The sequence below is a fragment of the Plasmodium knowlesi genome (genome assembly GCF_000006355.2).
Source record: "Plasmodium knowlesi strain H genome assembly, chromosome: 13".
Classification (NCBI taxonomy): Eukaryota; Apicomplexa; class Aconoidasida; order Haemosporida; family Plasmodiidae; genus Plasmodium; species Plasmodium knowlesi.
Genome location: NC_011914.2, coordinates 2,299,745 through 2,314,851, shown reverse-complemented (window position 1 = coordinate 2,314,851; position 15,107 = coordinate 2,299,745). Strand labels below are relative to the sequence as shown.

Genomic DNA, 15,107 nt, shown 5'->3' with positions numbered 1-15,107 from the left:
ATGTTCATTGGATCAAAAAAAACTCTCGTAGGTCTTTTCATGACAATTGTGGAGAGCCCCCTTTTTCTTTGTCTGCGGAAATATCACTCTTCTTGAGTGCGTATTCGTCCCATAAAGGAAGGAGCTCACACCGGTCTCCACAATAGAACGTAGACACCACGTCTAACATTAACGTAGAGTAACAGATATATCGACTGGCTCCACAAAATGGTAAACACCAAATGCATGAAAACCCTAGTGGTTGTCCATCTGCTCATCCAGTTGTTGATCCAGATAGCCCCCCTGACGACCCATGCCAAAGAATGGTGTAAAGTGAAATTCGAATTTGGAAAAGCAGATTACGCAGAATGTCAAAGCGAAACGGAAAATATAGCCAAGTACATGATACATACAACTCCAGTAATTTCCAACGATGTAGATCTCTATGCTAATGTATCCTTAGTAATGTCCAACGGATATGGATTCAAAACAAAGGAAATCAACATCGGAAGTGAAGAACAAGGATTGTTAAGCAAAACATTTGCAGTGGCAACTGATATAGGAAGTCCAGAATATGTACACGTAAAAATAAATTCAGTAAAAAAAAATTGGAAATGCAAAAAAATTACCATCTGGAAAAATTACAAATATTGGGTCTTTGATTGTGCCGCTTCGTTAAATGACAAAAATCCCCAAGGCACTTATTTCCTCTCAGGAAATAAAATGTACACAGCATTTGTAAAAACGGGAAATGAAGTCCAAGCAGGAACAAGTGGGACCGTTGACATCGTCCTGGTAGGAAATAACAGAAGAAGCAATACCAAAGTGCTACACGAAGGATTCCAATCTGGTGTGCTAAAAAAAATAAAATTTCAAGCATCAGATGTGGGAAAGATAGAAGACATTATATTGACAAATAATGCCAAGAGGGATGATCCGTGGTACTGTGATTTTGTCAAAATAAAGAGTGACAATAAGCTTTACATCTTCAATGTTAAGAGCTGGATTGGTCATCCTTACGAAAAAACTGTAAAGATTAATATAAGGGCAGATCAAAGTGTAGATGGAGGGGCAACAAAAGACATCGACTGTCACATCAGGGGAAATGATTTAATCAATATGAATAATTTGCCCCATGCATTACAAAGTAAGGTGCAAATATTTAAAGTGAGATGTCCACAGAATTGTCAAAATGCAGAATTTGCTTCGGTAGAAGGTTCCTCTATTCATCCTTCTTCTTCATCTATTTGTACATCTGCTATTCATGATGGGTCCTTAACTCCAAGTGGAGGTTCTATCATAATCACAGTTGGAAGCGACTTACATCAATATCATTCTGTTAAGGAAAAGATAAATAACATTGAAGCTATTGATGTTCTTACCAAAGTGGACGAACCCAATTTCTCCTTCTACACATACCGTCTAGAATCCATTGATGATGTGAAGAGTAACGTCCGAATCGTAGATGCATTTGGAAAACTGTCATCCTTGGGGAGGTTAGAAATTAGACGAAGTGACAACACCTGGGGAACTGTGTGCAAGAAGGGACCAAATTTCACCTTCTCCGATGATAGTGCTAAACGGGCTTGTGCAGATTTAGGATTCGCAAACGGGGTGTATATTAAGGAAATGTGTTTCAACCTGAATGGACAAAATTATTGCGCAGGTTATAAGTACCCGTTCAGTAGTGCAGGCATGGTATGTTCTGGAAATGAAAAAAGCTTACTTAACTGCAATGCAGATGATTCATCCCATTGTGTAGACCACCACGATGATGTTATCATTCAATGTCTAAATGAACAGACCAACAAGGAATCACTTAGCGACGGGATGATCAGACTAGTCGATATAACTGGAGCACCCACTACCAACGGAATTGGAAGATTAGAAATGTTTTACAATGGCTCTTTCGGTTCTGTGTGTTCAGAAGGATGGGTAAAAGAAGGAGAGAAAATCGCCTGCAGAGAATTGGGCTACACAGGACTAAAGGGAAACGGCTTCTCCCACCACCTGTGTGCAAACATCGCAGGAGAAAATCTGTGTGGACATGATGCAGATAAAATAAATGCAGTAAATATCAAATGCAAGGGAGATGAAAAGTCTCTCCAAAATTGTGCACATGAAACGCACGAAGATATTTACTGCTCCCACGATGAGGATATCGTTCTTGGCTGTTCCGGTGGGGAAGGAGGAGAAGAAGAAGAATTCCAAGGGGGTAGCCAAGAAAATGCACAAAACAATCACCATATAAGCACAGCCCCAGGACTTAAAAAACATTTCTTAACATTGGAGAAAAAGAACTTTCCGCGAAAAATCGAATTAACATGCTTCGATAAAATCGTTTCCATAGCAGATCTCAGCGCCGCACAAGTGGGAGAGGTCTTCTTAGCTAGCTGTCCAGAAAAATGTGACGAAGAAATAGGAATTATCAAAGGAACATTTTTATATACCTTCGATTCGCCCATATGCAAAGCGGCCATACACGCGGGAGTTCTCTCAAGCAATGTCGCAGATGACATCGTCCTCATCATATCGCACAAGCATCACAACTTTGTCGGTACGAAGCGAAACAATGTCGAATCGCACGAATTTGCTGGGACCTCCAAGGGTTTTAGCATCAGTATCCCGACCAGGTCTATCATCCAAGAGGAACGAAAGAGTAACCACAAATATGCAGAAGAAAATTCAGACAAAGCTTTTTCGGATGATGACGGGTTGGAAGATCAACATGCAGAACATTCATATTCACTCCTGGCACCCCCGCATATTCAGCGACAAAATGGGAGATTAACCACAAGAGTGATAGGGACTCAACCAACATTCCAGTGGATACCCCCAATGGGCTCCCCAGGATTTAACGGAAAAGAAAACGATTTCGTTAATTGTATCAATTTGCCAAATGAGAAGTATATTAAGAGTATGTCTAACTTTACCTTCATCATTTATTTCACTGTAAGCGGTGGAGCAGGAAACTGGAGAACCCTACTATCTCACAGCTTGTGTGACGGAATCTCCATTTCAGTGAACGAAGAAAACGAATTGATAATTGAACAGAACTGTAATCCCCACTTGTTAAAGAGCAAATTCAAGCCAGTCATCGGACAAACTTACCACCTCGCAGTGGCCTTTAACAAAACGAACAAAAGTGTCACGCTCTACGTAAACGGAAAGAAACTTCCCACGGAGAAGGTGAAGTATGATTTTACACTCAATGGAGATTTAGTCATTGGCAGATCAAACCAAAGCACGACAGATTATTTTATCGGAAGTATCCACCTCGTTGAAGTGTACAAGTTTGTTTTAGCCGATGACGAAATTAAGCAGTTGGCAAATGCTGCTCTCTCTTTGGATTACCTCAGTGGAGGTAGCGATAGCAACTACAACGATATAAGAAGAACAAAACGAGGAAAGAAAACAAGTGGAATGAACAGAAAAACGGTCGATGGAAGAGAATGCATGACCCCGTGTAAACCCCAAAGTATCATCAACAAGGAGCTTCAAATAAATGCAGAGCAAATCAACCTATCCTGTAAGGATGATCTTTTGTCCCACCAATTTAATAGCAAAATTGGATCCCATTTTTTGGTTCACTGTTCAGATAACTGTAGCAAATCCAATTTCATTGTAAAAGGAAGCAATAACTACTACACCCCAGATTCCTCCATATGCAAAGCAGCCATACATGCCGGGGTGTACAGACCTAAGAGAAAAAATGGAGATGAAAATAACTCTTTTATTTTAAAAATTGTCAATGGGTTATTTGAATATAAATCAGCCAGGGGACACATGGGTATTGTTTCAAAAGCGGAAAGACAATCTCAATTACGATCCTTTTCTATTTTTCCTGAAAATGACGATAACATTCTTTCCTGCTCTTCTAATGGACACTTATTTTTAAACTTACCTGTTGGAGAAAAACGAACTATCATATGTCCATCAGGTTGTGACAAAATGGAAGGCAAAATTTGGGGTACAAATGTATACACTCCTTCGTCTACTTTATGCAAAGCGGCCATACATTCTGGAGCTTTATCAAATCAAGGGGGCCTCGTCGATATGTCTATTGGCTCAGGTGTGGATAAATTCACGGGCGCTACACAGAACGGAATTGAATCCCATTCATCCGCTCAGCATAGCCGCTCTTTAATATTTTCGACCCATTCTCAGTAGGAATTTAGAATGAATACATGGACGAATGGCGTCTAACATACACGAGGTGCTTTTCTGCCTCAGGGGTGGTTGGATGCTACATACTATTCCTCATGGCAACTACACGTTGACGTGAAGAGAACTTTTGCCATACAGCCATGCTGAGATAAAGCTACACATCACAAACCATCTCGTTGCCGATTTTAAATTTATGAAATAATTCTTTTCCTTGTACGAAATATAGGAGCTACCTATGGGGTATTCTTACGTTTCCCTTCTTTTCCCCTCTTAGCTAAACCTACGCACAAAATGGGGCACAGATTATTTAACCGAAGCGGCTCAGCGGTGAAACCACCAAAGGTATTTTTTCTGTTTTTTTTTTTTTTTTTTTTTTTTTTTATTTTGCACCTTTTGTAATGAACTCTCTTCTCTAGACCTTTCCACATTCGTGGGGTACCCTCAACAAGGGACAAAGGGACAAAGGGACAAAGGGACAAAGGGACAAAGGGACAAACGAACCACGCACGGCAATTTTCTGCACAAGCAGGATGAACGTTTCCACGTTAGAAAAAATGACCAAATGGACAGTGTTCGCAACATGGTGGCTTCAACAGAAAAATGGAAAAATGAGGAACCTACCAGATCGTAAAAATCAGTCTATTCACTTCCCGGCTGCTTAATGAACAAAATGATTTCCGCTCAATTCGGGCGTTCTTTTTTTTTTTTCCGCGTAAGGACATGTTTGCATGAAGGGGTGTGGTTTGTTCCTAGTTGCATTTTCCAGGGAGACTTGTTTTTTACGCAATTGGTGAAAAGTAATGACGTGTGAACTCCTGCACTTTATATGTCCAACTTTTGTATTTCATGCTTAACATTTGTCATTTTATATTTACATTTTTTTTTTTTTTTTTCACTATTGAGCGGACATCTGTCAGCGTCAGCTCCTTACCATGTGTCCATATTGGATGTATCAGGACGGGGGCCCACTCTCATTTCCATCGTACCTTTTAGCATAAAGAAAAATGCGGAAAATGGGTCTACCTGTGCGCGGCAGACATCACCGCAAATTTGCCAACTTGTCGCTGAGTACCGTTTTTGTGACATTTTACGATAACCCCCTTACGTAAAATATAGCAAAATTTTGAAAAAAAAAAAAAAAAAAAAAAAAGAAGAAGAAAATAATATATGTATATATATCTATACATATTAGTGAGGAAAATAAAAAGGCGCAATTGTTTCAAAAGCATCGCTTGTACATTTAAATTGCCATCCCACTGACGCGGTAGAAAAATGCGCCTTTGCAACGTTCACTCCCCTGTATGTGCTGTACTTACTGAATTATTCCTCAAGGGGTAGCGCTTTCCTTTGGATCGAAAAAAAAAAAATAAATAAATAAAAAGAAAAGAGCAATTTTTTTTTTTTGCGAATCCGCCCACTCTTCTTTGCCTAATTTGAAAAAAGAAAAAAAAAAAAAAAAAAAGAATCGAAATGACATCATGCCAATCACCAGCCAACCGTAACGGCACATACCAAAAAAATACATAACATTACATATAGCCGTATTATTGTATATTTGTTGTGCTGATCGAGGAAGGATACAACAATTTCCTTGAATGAAGCAACTTCTCGGAAACGTGATTGCTTTAAAAAAAAAAAAATAGCATATTTTTATAGCTTAGCAAAAGCGGAAAAAAAGAAAAAAAAAAAAAAAAAAAAAATATAGAACATCCAAAAAGTAAACGTGAGCCGCTATACTCAGCTGAAATGAAAATTTGCGTTTTTTTAACATCGCCACGTGAAAAAGGATGTAACCCAAAATATATACCATCTTTTTAAAAGCAGTCGTGGAGAATTTTAACTTCGTCGAATTTTTATAATATGCCATTTTTTCCTGAAGGCTGTGTAAAATAAGCGCGAAAAGAATATATATGCATATATGTATATAAACGACGAGAACTGCTTTTTCCATTTGTTTTAATTTCCCCCCATTTGGCGCTTGAATTCAACCCCTACGCAAGCGCTGTATGCATTATAAAAAAAAGCGCCAACATATTAAAGAAGAAGAACTGGCGCAATCGTAATAGAAACATATACTTTTGGTGTTTGTAAAGGTTTCTCAAATTTGAATACATATTTTTACGCTGACGCAAAATGACAGGTATTTAAAAAATTAAAAAATGAAGTTACAAGGAAAATACAGTGGCAATTTTTTTGCCACCCATTTTTTTTTTCCCTTCAGCATTGCATAATATGCCCCCTTTTTTTTTTTTTTTTTTTTTTTTTTTTTTTGTGATTAAAAAGGGGGGTTATTCTTACGAGCTTTGTTTTGTTTATATAAAGACGTGTACAGATCCCGCAGTTGTACCATAACAAAGCGCGGAGGCACACGGGTTCACCTTCTCACGTTTTTATTTCTTCACACCCCTTCCCCTGTAGACGCATTTCGAGGCGGTTCCGGGAATTTCAAAAAAGGCAACAAAGATTTCAAGAAAGGAAACAACAACAATAACAATAATAATAATGCGGTGCGTAAGGGAGGCATGTGGAAGGGCAACAATGGAGGACGAGGTGGAGGTGGTCCAAGGGGCGGAGGTGGTCCAAGAGGTGGAGGTGGCCCAAGAGGCGGAGGAGGAGGAAGAGGCGGAGGAGGAGGAGGAAGAGGAGGAGGGGGAGGAAGAGGTGCTAGAGGAGGAGCAAAATTTGGTGGAGGAAATAACAATAAAAAAAATTTCAAAAAAGATGGAAAATCAGGAAAAGTTATTGTAGTACCGCATAGATTTCCAGGAGTTTTTCTACTAAAAGGAAAGTCAGACATTCTGGTAACAAAAAATTTAGTCCCAGGAGAAAGTGTCTATGGAGAAAAAAGATACGAAGTAATGGGAGACAATGAAAAAATAGAGTACAGAGTATGGAATCCATTTCGTTCAAAATTAGGTGCATGTTTAATGGGTGGTGTTGGAAACATGCCTATCAAACCAGGATGTAAAGTTCTTTACCTAGGAGCAGCGAACGGAACATCTGTATCTCACGTATCCGATATGGTCGGTGATGAAGGAGTTGTTTATGCTGTTGAATTTTCTCACAGATCAGGCAGAGACTTAACGAACATGTCGAAAAAGAGGTCCAATGTTGTTCCCATTGTAGAAGATGCTAGACAACCAATTAAGTATCGTATGCTCGTAGACATGGTGGATGTCGTTTTTGCTGATGTGGCACAGCCAGATCAGGCACGTATTGTTGCTATGAATGCCCATATGTTTTTAAAAACTGGAGGATGGTTCATAATATCCATTAAAGCTAATTGTGTTGACTCCACTGCCAAGCCGGAGGTCGTCTTTGCGTCAGAAATGGAGAAATTGAAAAAGGAAAACTGTAAACCGAAGGAGAAGCTAACGTTGGAACCTTTTCATCGTAACCATGCCATCGTTTTGGGTATGTATAGGTAAAAATTCCCGAAGGTTAAAGGGGTTTTCCACATGGGCATCAACCCGCATTGTTTGTAAATAACGCTTCACTATCATGGGTACGGTAAACTTATCTATCACCGTGCACAGCTTGTGGCTACATCGGAATCCGCATTTGAGATTCGGAAAACAGAGGAGCAAACCAGTAATGACTCAGACGACAAAAAAAAAGGGGGTAAACAAAATAAAAAACTATCATATAGCTTACCTCGAAAGAAAATGAAAATGTTTTCGTGTTCCTACGCCGCCGCATTACCACCTGCACAGTAATGTATAATTATTTTTATTAATCCGAATGCGACAAGAAAGATGTGTACACTGTGCATTTATAGTTCAAGTTGCAGCAACTTCGTCATCGCGAATGCACGCACACATATGTTCACATCACACGTACGCGTTCGAAGCGGATGGATGCCCTCCATCCCCCTTTTCAACTTCCCCTTGTTTTTAATATTGCATTCGTATGTGTAGCGTATCAACTTTGCACACTTATAGGACACCACTTTTATCGCATCACCTATTTTGCTCATGGAGCATGCGCAGCTTTTTTGTTAATCAGTATGTTTTTTTTTTTTTTTTCCCTCTCACCTTGGGATAACTAAATTTAAAGTATGCAACTTTTCTTATTTTTTCTTTACAGTATGCTAACCTTTTGATTGCACAGCCGACGGAAACATGCGGGTGAATGCATGTATTAAGTGTCCATATAAAAGGGTGTGTATGTACATATACGGGCGGCTCCCTCCCATGTCGGAAGGAACCACAGAAACACAAAAATTAAATGGGTTTACATAAAAATGCTTCTTCTGAGAGATCTCAAAGGAAAAAAAAAAAAATGATCAGTTCAACATTCGCACACACACAAAAAAAAAAAAAAAAAAAAAGAAAATTTTTTTTAAAGCGTACTACATACAAAATTGAAAATGCATCGTCTTTAACAACGTATACGAAAAAAAAAAAAATAAAAAATAAATAAATAACATGCCAGAATATACTTGACATACTTTTATAGGCTTCCAAATGTGTTTTCTTTTATGCGCTTTTACTGTGTCTTAGTTTCCCTTGGAAACCCCAATTTGTCTTTTTCCTTCTACCACATATTGAGCACTTGTTGTGGAAGAAAAATCAGTTAACACAAATTTGAGCGCGTATTGCGCGTGAATGAATTGCAAACTGTGCCCATTCTGCGCGTGCCCAATTTTGGGGGGACTTGGCGGAACAGGCTTATGCGTCAATTGGAGGAACTTCCTGCGGCACCTCTATGATGACGGGAGCTGGAGAACTTTTGATGAATTTATTCTGAATAACATTCGACGTTATCATCACCAACACAATTAAAATAAGGACGAGGGAAATTCTGCAACACCAGGTCGTCTGAGAATGTTTTCTCATGACTTTCTTAATTTCCACATTAACTTCTTTCACATTATTTTGCGTTTTATCAGTGTGGTCCTGTAAATCTATAATTATTTCATTTTGTTCTTCTGCCTTGTTCGTTATAAAAACGGCATTGGCACCTATTCGATCGATAACTTCTCCGATTTTCAAAATCTCCTCGTTAAATTTTTTATCTCGTTCTTTCCACCTGTTTATTATGACCATGTCATCTTCTTCGTCATTGTTGTTGCTCGTTTCTTTTCCTGAAAAATTGGAAAAAAAAAAAAAAAAAAAAAAAAAAAAAAAAAAAAAAAAAAAGTCTAATGATGTCACACAAACGGGAGAAAGACATCAACATGGAATAGTACGCCTCCCACACCTGCGTAGGTGGAGGGGGAAAATATAATCACTTACTCTCCACCTGCTGTTTATTTTTAAAATCAGAAAAATCTATAACACAAGTATCCTTAATGTGGTCATAATTGCTCAGCTTCTTGCATTCATAAATTTGCTTTTTCAACAACTCAAAGCTTTCGTTTTTATCACATAGCTCTTCCTTGGTGTAGGTATATTTTTTCTTTTCCTGCTTTTTTAAAATTTCTTCTAACTTTAAAAAGTATGTATCAAGATTTTTCATATTCTTATATATGATATTTCCCCTTTTTATCACCTCGATGTTATTGCCATGGACATTTTGTAAGCTTTCCTTCTCCCTTATGCATTTTCTGGTTTCATCTAGGACATTTAAAATGTGTATTTTAAGATCATTAAACGGGTCACAATTTTTTTTCTCAATTTCTATTTTTTCGTCTGTCTTCACTTCTGTTTTCCTTTTAAGATCTTCCAACTTGTTTCTGATATTGTCTAAATCCCTTGTGTCATTTCGCCTGTTTCCATACGCCTCTTTTTTCTCACTCCCCTTATTCATTTTTGGCCAAGCTAGTTGCGATGTTTTCAGTGTTTATACATATGTCGCCGCGCCTGTATGTAATGCGATCCATATGCGCATGCATATAACGTTTTGTACTTTTGAAACACGTCTATCTGGGAGGGAGTGGCCGCAAACCGCCTCTTTCGCTATACTTTAAAGAGGGGTAAACTTGCGTGCAGAAAAACGTGGGCGGGAAAAAGGAAAAACAAAAACGGCGATTTTTTGCTTCGTCATATTGGAAAAAGTGGCGCTAAAATGGAGTAAAATGGAGTGAAATGGAGAGAAGATGGAAACATGTGATGGCAAAACAAAATCGCTACGATGGTACGAAAAATCACCACCACATTAGCACATTCGAAACGGGGAAGTGGGGCACATAAACGTATACATCCGCATGGACGTACATATTATCATGTGACAGACAGGGGGCAACAGAACTGAGTAAACGCTCAGCTCTTCAAATGCAAACATTTCCGTGTAAACATTTGCCACATTATTTGAGCTTCAAAAATGGCTTCGAAAGAATTGTAAAAACATCAACAATATGAGCGCCACGCGGACGCGAAATTTTCCGCATCAATTTCTCAAGGGCCCAAAAAAACAGTTAACGGCCGAATATCAATTCTGAAAAAAAAAAAAAAAAAAAAAAAAAAAAAAAATACGCCGCATTTTACGCCCATATACATACAGATATAATTTTATACTTAAATGCCAACAAATCCGATGTAGGATCTTCTGAACAGATTAAAAAAAAAAAAAAAAGAAAAAAAAGAAAAGCACACGTCTCGGATGTACAGCAATAAACTTTGTATATATAGCTGGGTCGGGCAAAATAAAATATGTACGAGACTTCCCAGCTTTCCCATCTCGCCGCTTAGCGAATGCTGAAAGTTTCTTTCTGCATCCCTCAAACACATCCCAATTGAATTAAGGAAGTTAAGGCCCTTATAACTCCCCATACGTATTATATAAAGCATATACTACTACTTCCGCACATCCCGATGATTGTGCGTATTCACTCCAAACAGGTCGTGTTCCCTCGCTCATCGTGAAAAACCTCCTCTTTTTTTTTTTTTTTTTTTTTTTTTTTTTATCTTGGGATGAAGCATAAATGTAGGCCTTTTCCTCCTACCCATTATTTTCCACTATATGTAAAAACGATGACATATGGGTCTGCATTTAGCTGAGTGAAAAAATTGCATATCATTTTGTAAAAAATATGCTATTGTAGGAAGACGTACAAATTGAGGAAAAGGCAATTATAGGCTTTCCCTTCCTTTGGGGGAAATTAACTGCTAGCCATTTTTACCTCAATCCAAGTCCACATTATGTGCCAGCTCGTTCATATATATTTGTCCCCTCTCCCTCTTTTTTTTTTTTTTTTTTTTTTAAACACCTTTGTTTATGCCTTCAGAAAAAATGATTGACAAAATTAGTATGCTTCTTCTTGTTCGTTCATCCCTCATGTTGTAAAAATTCGCTATAGCATCGTTGCCGATGAGTATATAGTATACACTACGCACGGCCCTATGTGACGTACTGTTAATTATGCCCTCTGGTAATTTTATAATATGCATGCAGGAGGTGTACCACTTGATACTTAAGAGCACAGTCGTTTCATTCTTTTTTTTTTTTAACGTATTTAGGTGTTTACTGTGGTTACTTCCCATACGTTGCTTCTACGTCCAGTGTGCATAGCCCTTTCATGGGAAAGACGTCTACATGCGCGTACGTACGATCGTGACATACGTATACACGTAAGAGCGCTTCGCACGTTCCCCCAAGTAGAGGGCATAACATAGCTAACCTTTCTCTGTCATTACCCCTTGCAAAGGAAAACAAAAAAAAAAAAAAAAAAAAAAAAAAAAAAAAAAAAAAAGAAACAAATGTGCCCCGTATATTTACGTACAAAGACCCACGAATGAGGAAAACGGCCTCTGCAAAAAAAAACACCGCTGCAGTGTGTGGAGGTCTGAAATGGTTGCTACCGCGCCTTTGTTTTTTTTGAAAGGGCAATTATTAGGTTCGCTCCGTTTTCTTCTCCCTATTTTACTTGCGGCACTGGGTTAACCTCGTTTCGCTTGCGTAGCTTGGCTCATGCCATTGTACGATCCCTCTCCCCTTTTCAACGCGCAGCCACACAATGGACAATAACTACAACAATGCAGAAGCCCCCGCTTCATACCCACCCAATGTACCCACTCAGCCCAGTCAACTGGGTCAACCCAATCAGCTGGAACAAAATGGCATAAACAAGCAAATGTATGACTACTATTACTACAACAGTAACCCCGATGGGTCCATGGGCAACAAGATTGGTTATAACAATATGCCAACAGATGTCCCCTTCGACGGTAATGCTTGCATGGGAAGGCACCACAACTTTGACTACCGTCGTTGTTCCTGTGTTTAAGGAATCGAATTACTGCACCATTCAACATAGCACACACACATCCCTCTTCACGACGCAGGAAATTATGCTCTGAATTACGGATACGTGGACCCGTCCTTCTATCACATGAACAGTGGAATGCACCCCATGGGTAATATGATGAACCCATACAGTAACGCCATGAGCAGATTCCCAAGCAGAATGGAAGAACACCCAAATAGCTACAGATATAGCAATCCAGACCATACCTATAGGGGGGGTATGAAATATAAAGTGGGTGCAAACAATGCATCTAGTAGCTCCTTCCATTCATCTCTAGCTAATTACAACAATGAAGAAAAAAAAAACATCCTCGAAATGACAAACACTACAACGTACAATGTAAATACCTTACTTAGAAATAATATTTTATCGTCCGAATATTTCAGATCGCTAGTTCCATTGAAAACCTTTAAGGAGGTCGTAGAAGAAATTCATTTATATGCGGACCATGTGGAACCCTATTGCATTGGAAGTACAAGGGCACCCTCGACTCTTTTTTGTTGCCTCTATAAGTTATTCACCATGCATTTGTCAGAGAAGCAGGTGAGGCATGAACCTTTGTGTCAATGCTACCCTAAAGATCACCACTTGTTAAGTGTGTGTGTGTGGGGGTACACCATAGTGATTCCTCTACATACGAGGGATGGTGTCGACATTACCTTATCAATGTAATGCATAATATTTCTTCACATCACATACCATCGTTGTATCATTTCCTATTTTTTTCTCCTCCAAACAGATGAAGATGTTGATCGAAAGTCGAGAATCCTGCTACATACGAGCCTGTGGATTTTTGTATTTGAGATATGTCCACTCGCCTGCCAATGTTAGGAATAAAAAAAAGGAACCCCTCCAATGGATAACATATTTCCTCCGTGGAAATTGGGATGCTCCCTCCATAATCGCATCCATGCGTCTCTGTGTTATATACATGTCCCATTCTGTCAACGTTATTTTATTATTTTTTATTTTTTTCCTTCCTCCTTCACTTTCTAGCTGTGGATGTGGTTCGAACCCTACCTCTTGGATGAAGATGAGTTTATCACATCGGCTGACAAACGGAAGAAGCAGACGATAGGCGAGTACACTCAATGCCTCTTGGCAGACGATAAGTATTTCAACACAGGTTCGTTTAGTGCGTCGAATTAGTTGGGTTCTGCAACCCAGTTGAGTTGTATCTGCCACAGGGCGAGGAACACTCGTATGTGCGTGCCTTGAGCATGTACGCTCCCCTTGTGCAGAACAATCATATCAACATATAACTACACTCCACTATGTTCTCCTTGTAGTTCTCCCTAGAATGCCCATAAAAATAAAAAACACCTATGGAGCACGATTGATGTTAATGAATGACCATAGGAGGAGGCTCAGAAGGAACAAGGAAAAGATGCACAAATTTGTCAAGGGCGAACCCATTATGGCCTATGTCAAGTAAGCGAAACACACATATGTGAGACCACGAAAAAGAGGGATTCACTCCTGATGAAATCTCTTGCATATCCTTATATATATTCCTGCAAGGGGGGTTGTGTTCCCACGGAGAGCGCATCAGTTTTCCTCCTCGGAAAGCGAAATCACAAGTGGTCCTTATGACCAGTAGGCTCTCTACGTTTGTGCATTTTTTTTTCATCTTTCACTTTTTCGCATTTTTTCTATCCGCTCATTTCCTTCTTTCCTTACCTTCCCTTGGTGACCACCCCAGCGGAGAGTGGGAGAAGGGCGAAATAGGAGGCATCGTGAATCACGGGAAGGAAAAAATTTTCATCAGAATCAGACAAATAGATGGAAACGAAAAACTCGTTAATATGGGATACGTGAAGCTGGGCTCGGGGGACCCCGACAGGGAAGGAGACACAGAAAATGGGGATGGCACCGAAAGGAGCCGAAACAGGGATGAGAAAACGCACAGAAGGGGTAGCAGAAGTAGGAGCGGTAAAAGGAGGAGGCGTAGAAGCAGGAGTAGAAGCAGGGGCAGAAACAGGAGCAGAAGCCGGCATAGAGGTAGACACAAGGATAGGAGTCGCGATCGAGATAGGAGTCGCAATCGAGATAGGAGCCGAGATCGGGATAGGAGTCGCAATCGAGATAGGAGCCGAGATCGGGATAGGAGCCGAGACCGGGATAGGAGCCGAGACCGGGATAGGAGCCGAGATCGGGATAGGAGCCGAGATCGGGATAGACGCAGAAAGAGACGAACGAGTGAAGAACGGAACGAAAAAAAACACTCCTCGCACGACAAGTCGCATAGAGACCACCGTGATAGGTCACTCACAAAACGCGGAAGAACATCATACGAAGATTTGCACAAGAAAAAAGATATGTCCTCATCTAGATCGTCCAGGTCGTACAGTTCCGAAGAAGATGGTAAAACCCATAGAAAAGACAAGTACGAACTTAATGAAAACGAATTAATTAATAAATATAGAAAAATAGAAAGCCAAAAGGCACTCGCTACTGGAAGAGATTATGCTCGAAGGCCGACGTCATACAAGTCCTCTCTGACCGTAAAGATGGAGAATATTCATAACAGAAGACAGTCCATTTCCAGATCTCCTAAAAGAATAGACAAAACAGTAATTCATTCGCAGAAGGATGAAAAGGGAACCGAAAATAGTGCGATGGAAAACTCCAAATTAATGCAACTAATGCAAAAGTATAACAAAGAGGAAGATGGTGAGGCGACAAACAAAATGAACACAGGGGATATGGATGAAATGGATGTCATGACGTTGGGGTAATTTTCCCAAGAATGCTTCTCTCTAAATTTTGTTTC

The 15,107-nt window shown here is 39.6% G+C and overlaps 4 protein-coding genes across 4 annotated transcripts; 3 read left to right on the top strand and 1 right to left on the bottom strand.

The window, feature by feature from the left end:
• Window positions 1–207: 207 nt before the first annotated feature.
• Window positions 208–4,149, top strand: PKNH_1351100 (LCCL domain-containing protein, putative; the record flags this gene model as incomplete). The annotated part of the gene is made up of 1 exon (XM_002260886.1): window positions 208–4,149. One exon carries the CDS (start codon window positions 208–210, stop codon window positions 4,147–4,149), a length of 3,942 nt encoding a protein of 1,313 aa, XP_002260922.1.
• A 2,130-nt stretch (window positions 4,150–6,279) lies between these two features.
• PKNH_1351000 (rRNA 2'-O-methyltransferase fibrillarin, putative) lies at window positions 6,280–7,574 on the top strand (the record flags this gene model as incomplete). The annotated part of the gene is made up of 2 exons (XM_002260885.2): window positions 6,280–6,286; window positions 6,565–7,574. 2 exons carry the CDS (start codon window positions 6,280–6,282, stop codon window positions 7,572–7,574), a joined length of 1,017 nt encoding a protein of 338 aa, XP_002260921.2.
• A 1,242-nt stretch (window positions 7,575–8,816) lies between these two features.
• PKNH_1350900 (uncharacterized protein) lies at window positions 8,817–9,897 on the bottom strand (the record flags this gene model as incomplete). Its single annotated transcript, XM_002260884.1, has 2 exons — window positions 8,817–9,232; window positions 9,384–9,897. 2 exons carry the CDS (start codon window positions 9,895–9,897, stop codon window positions 8,817–8,819), a joined length of 930 nt encoding a protein of 309 aa, XP_002260920.1.
• Window positions 9,898–12,043: 2,146 nt separating this feature from the next.
• Window positions 12,044–15,072, top strand: PKNH_1350800 (pre-mRNA-splicing factor 38B, putative; the record flags this gene model as incomplete). Its single annotated transcript, XM_039113595.1, has 6 exons — window positions 12,044–12,254; window positions 12,372–12,877; window positions 13,074–13,160; window positions 13,331–13,460; window positions 13,624–13,765; window positions 14,037–15,072. 6 exons carry the CDS (start codon window positions 12,044–12,046, stop codon window positions 15,070–15,072), a joined length of 2,112 nt encoding a protein of 703 aa, XP_038969968.1.
• Window positions 15,073–15,107: the final 35 nt, after the last annotated feature.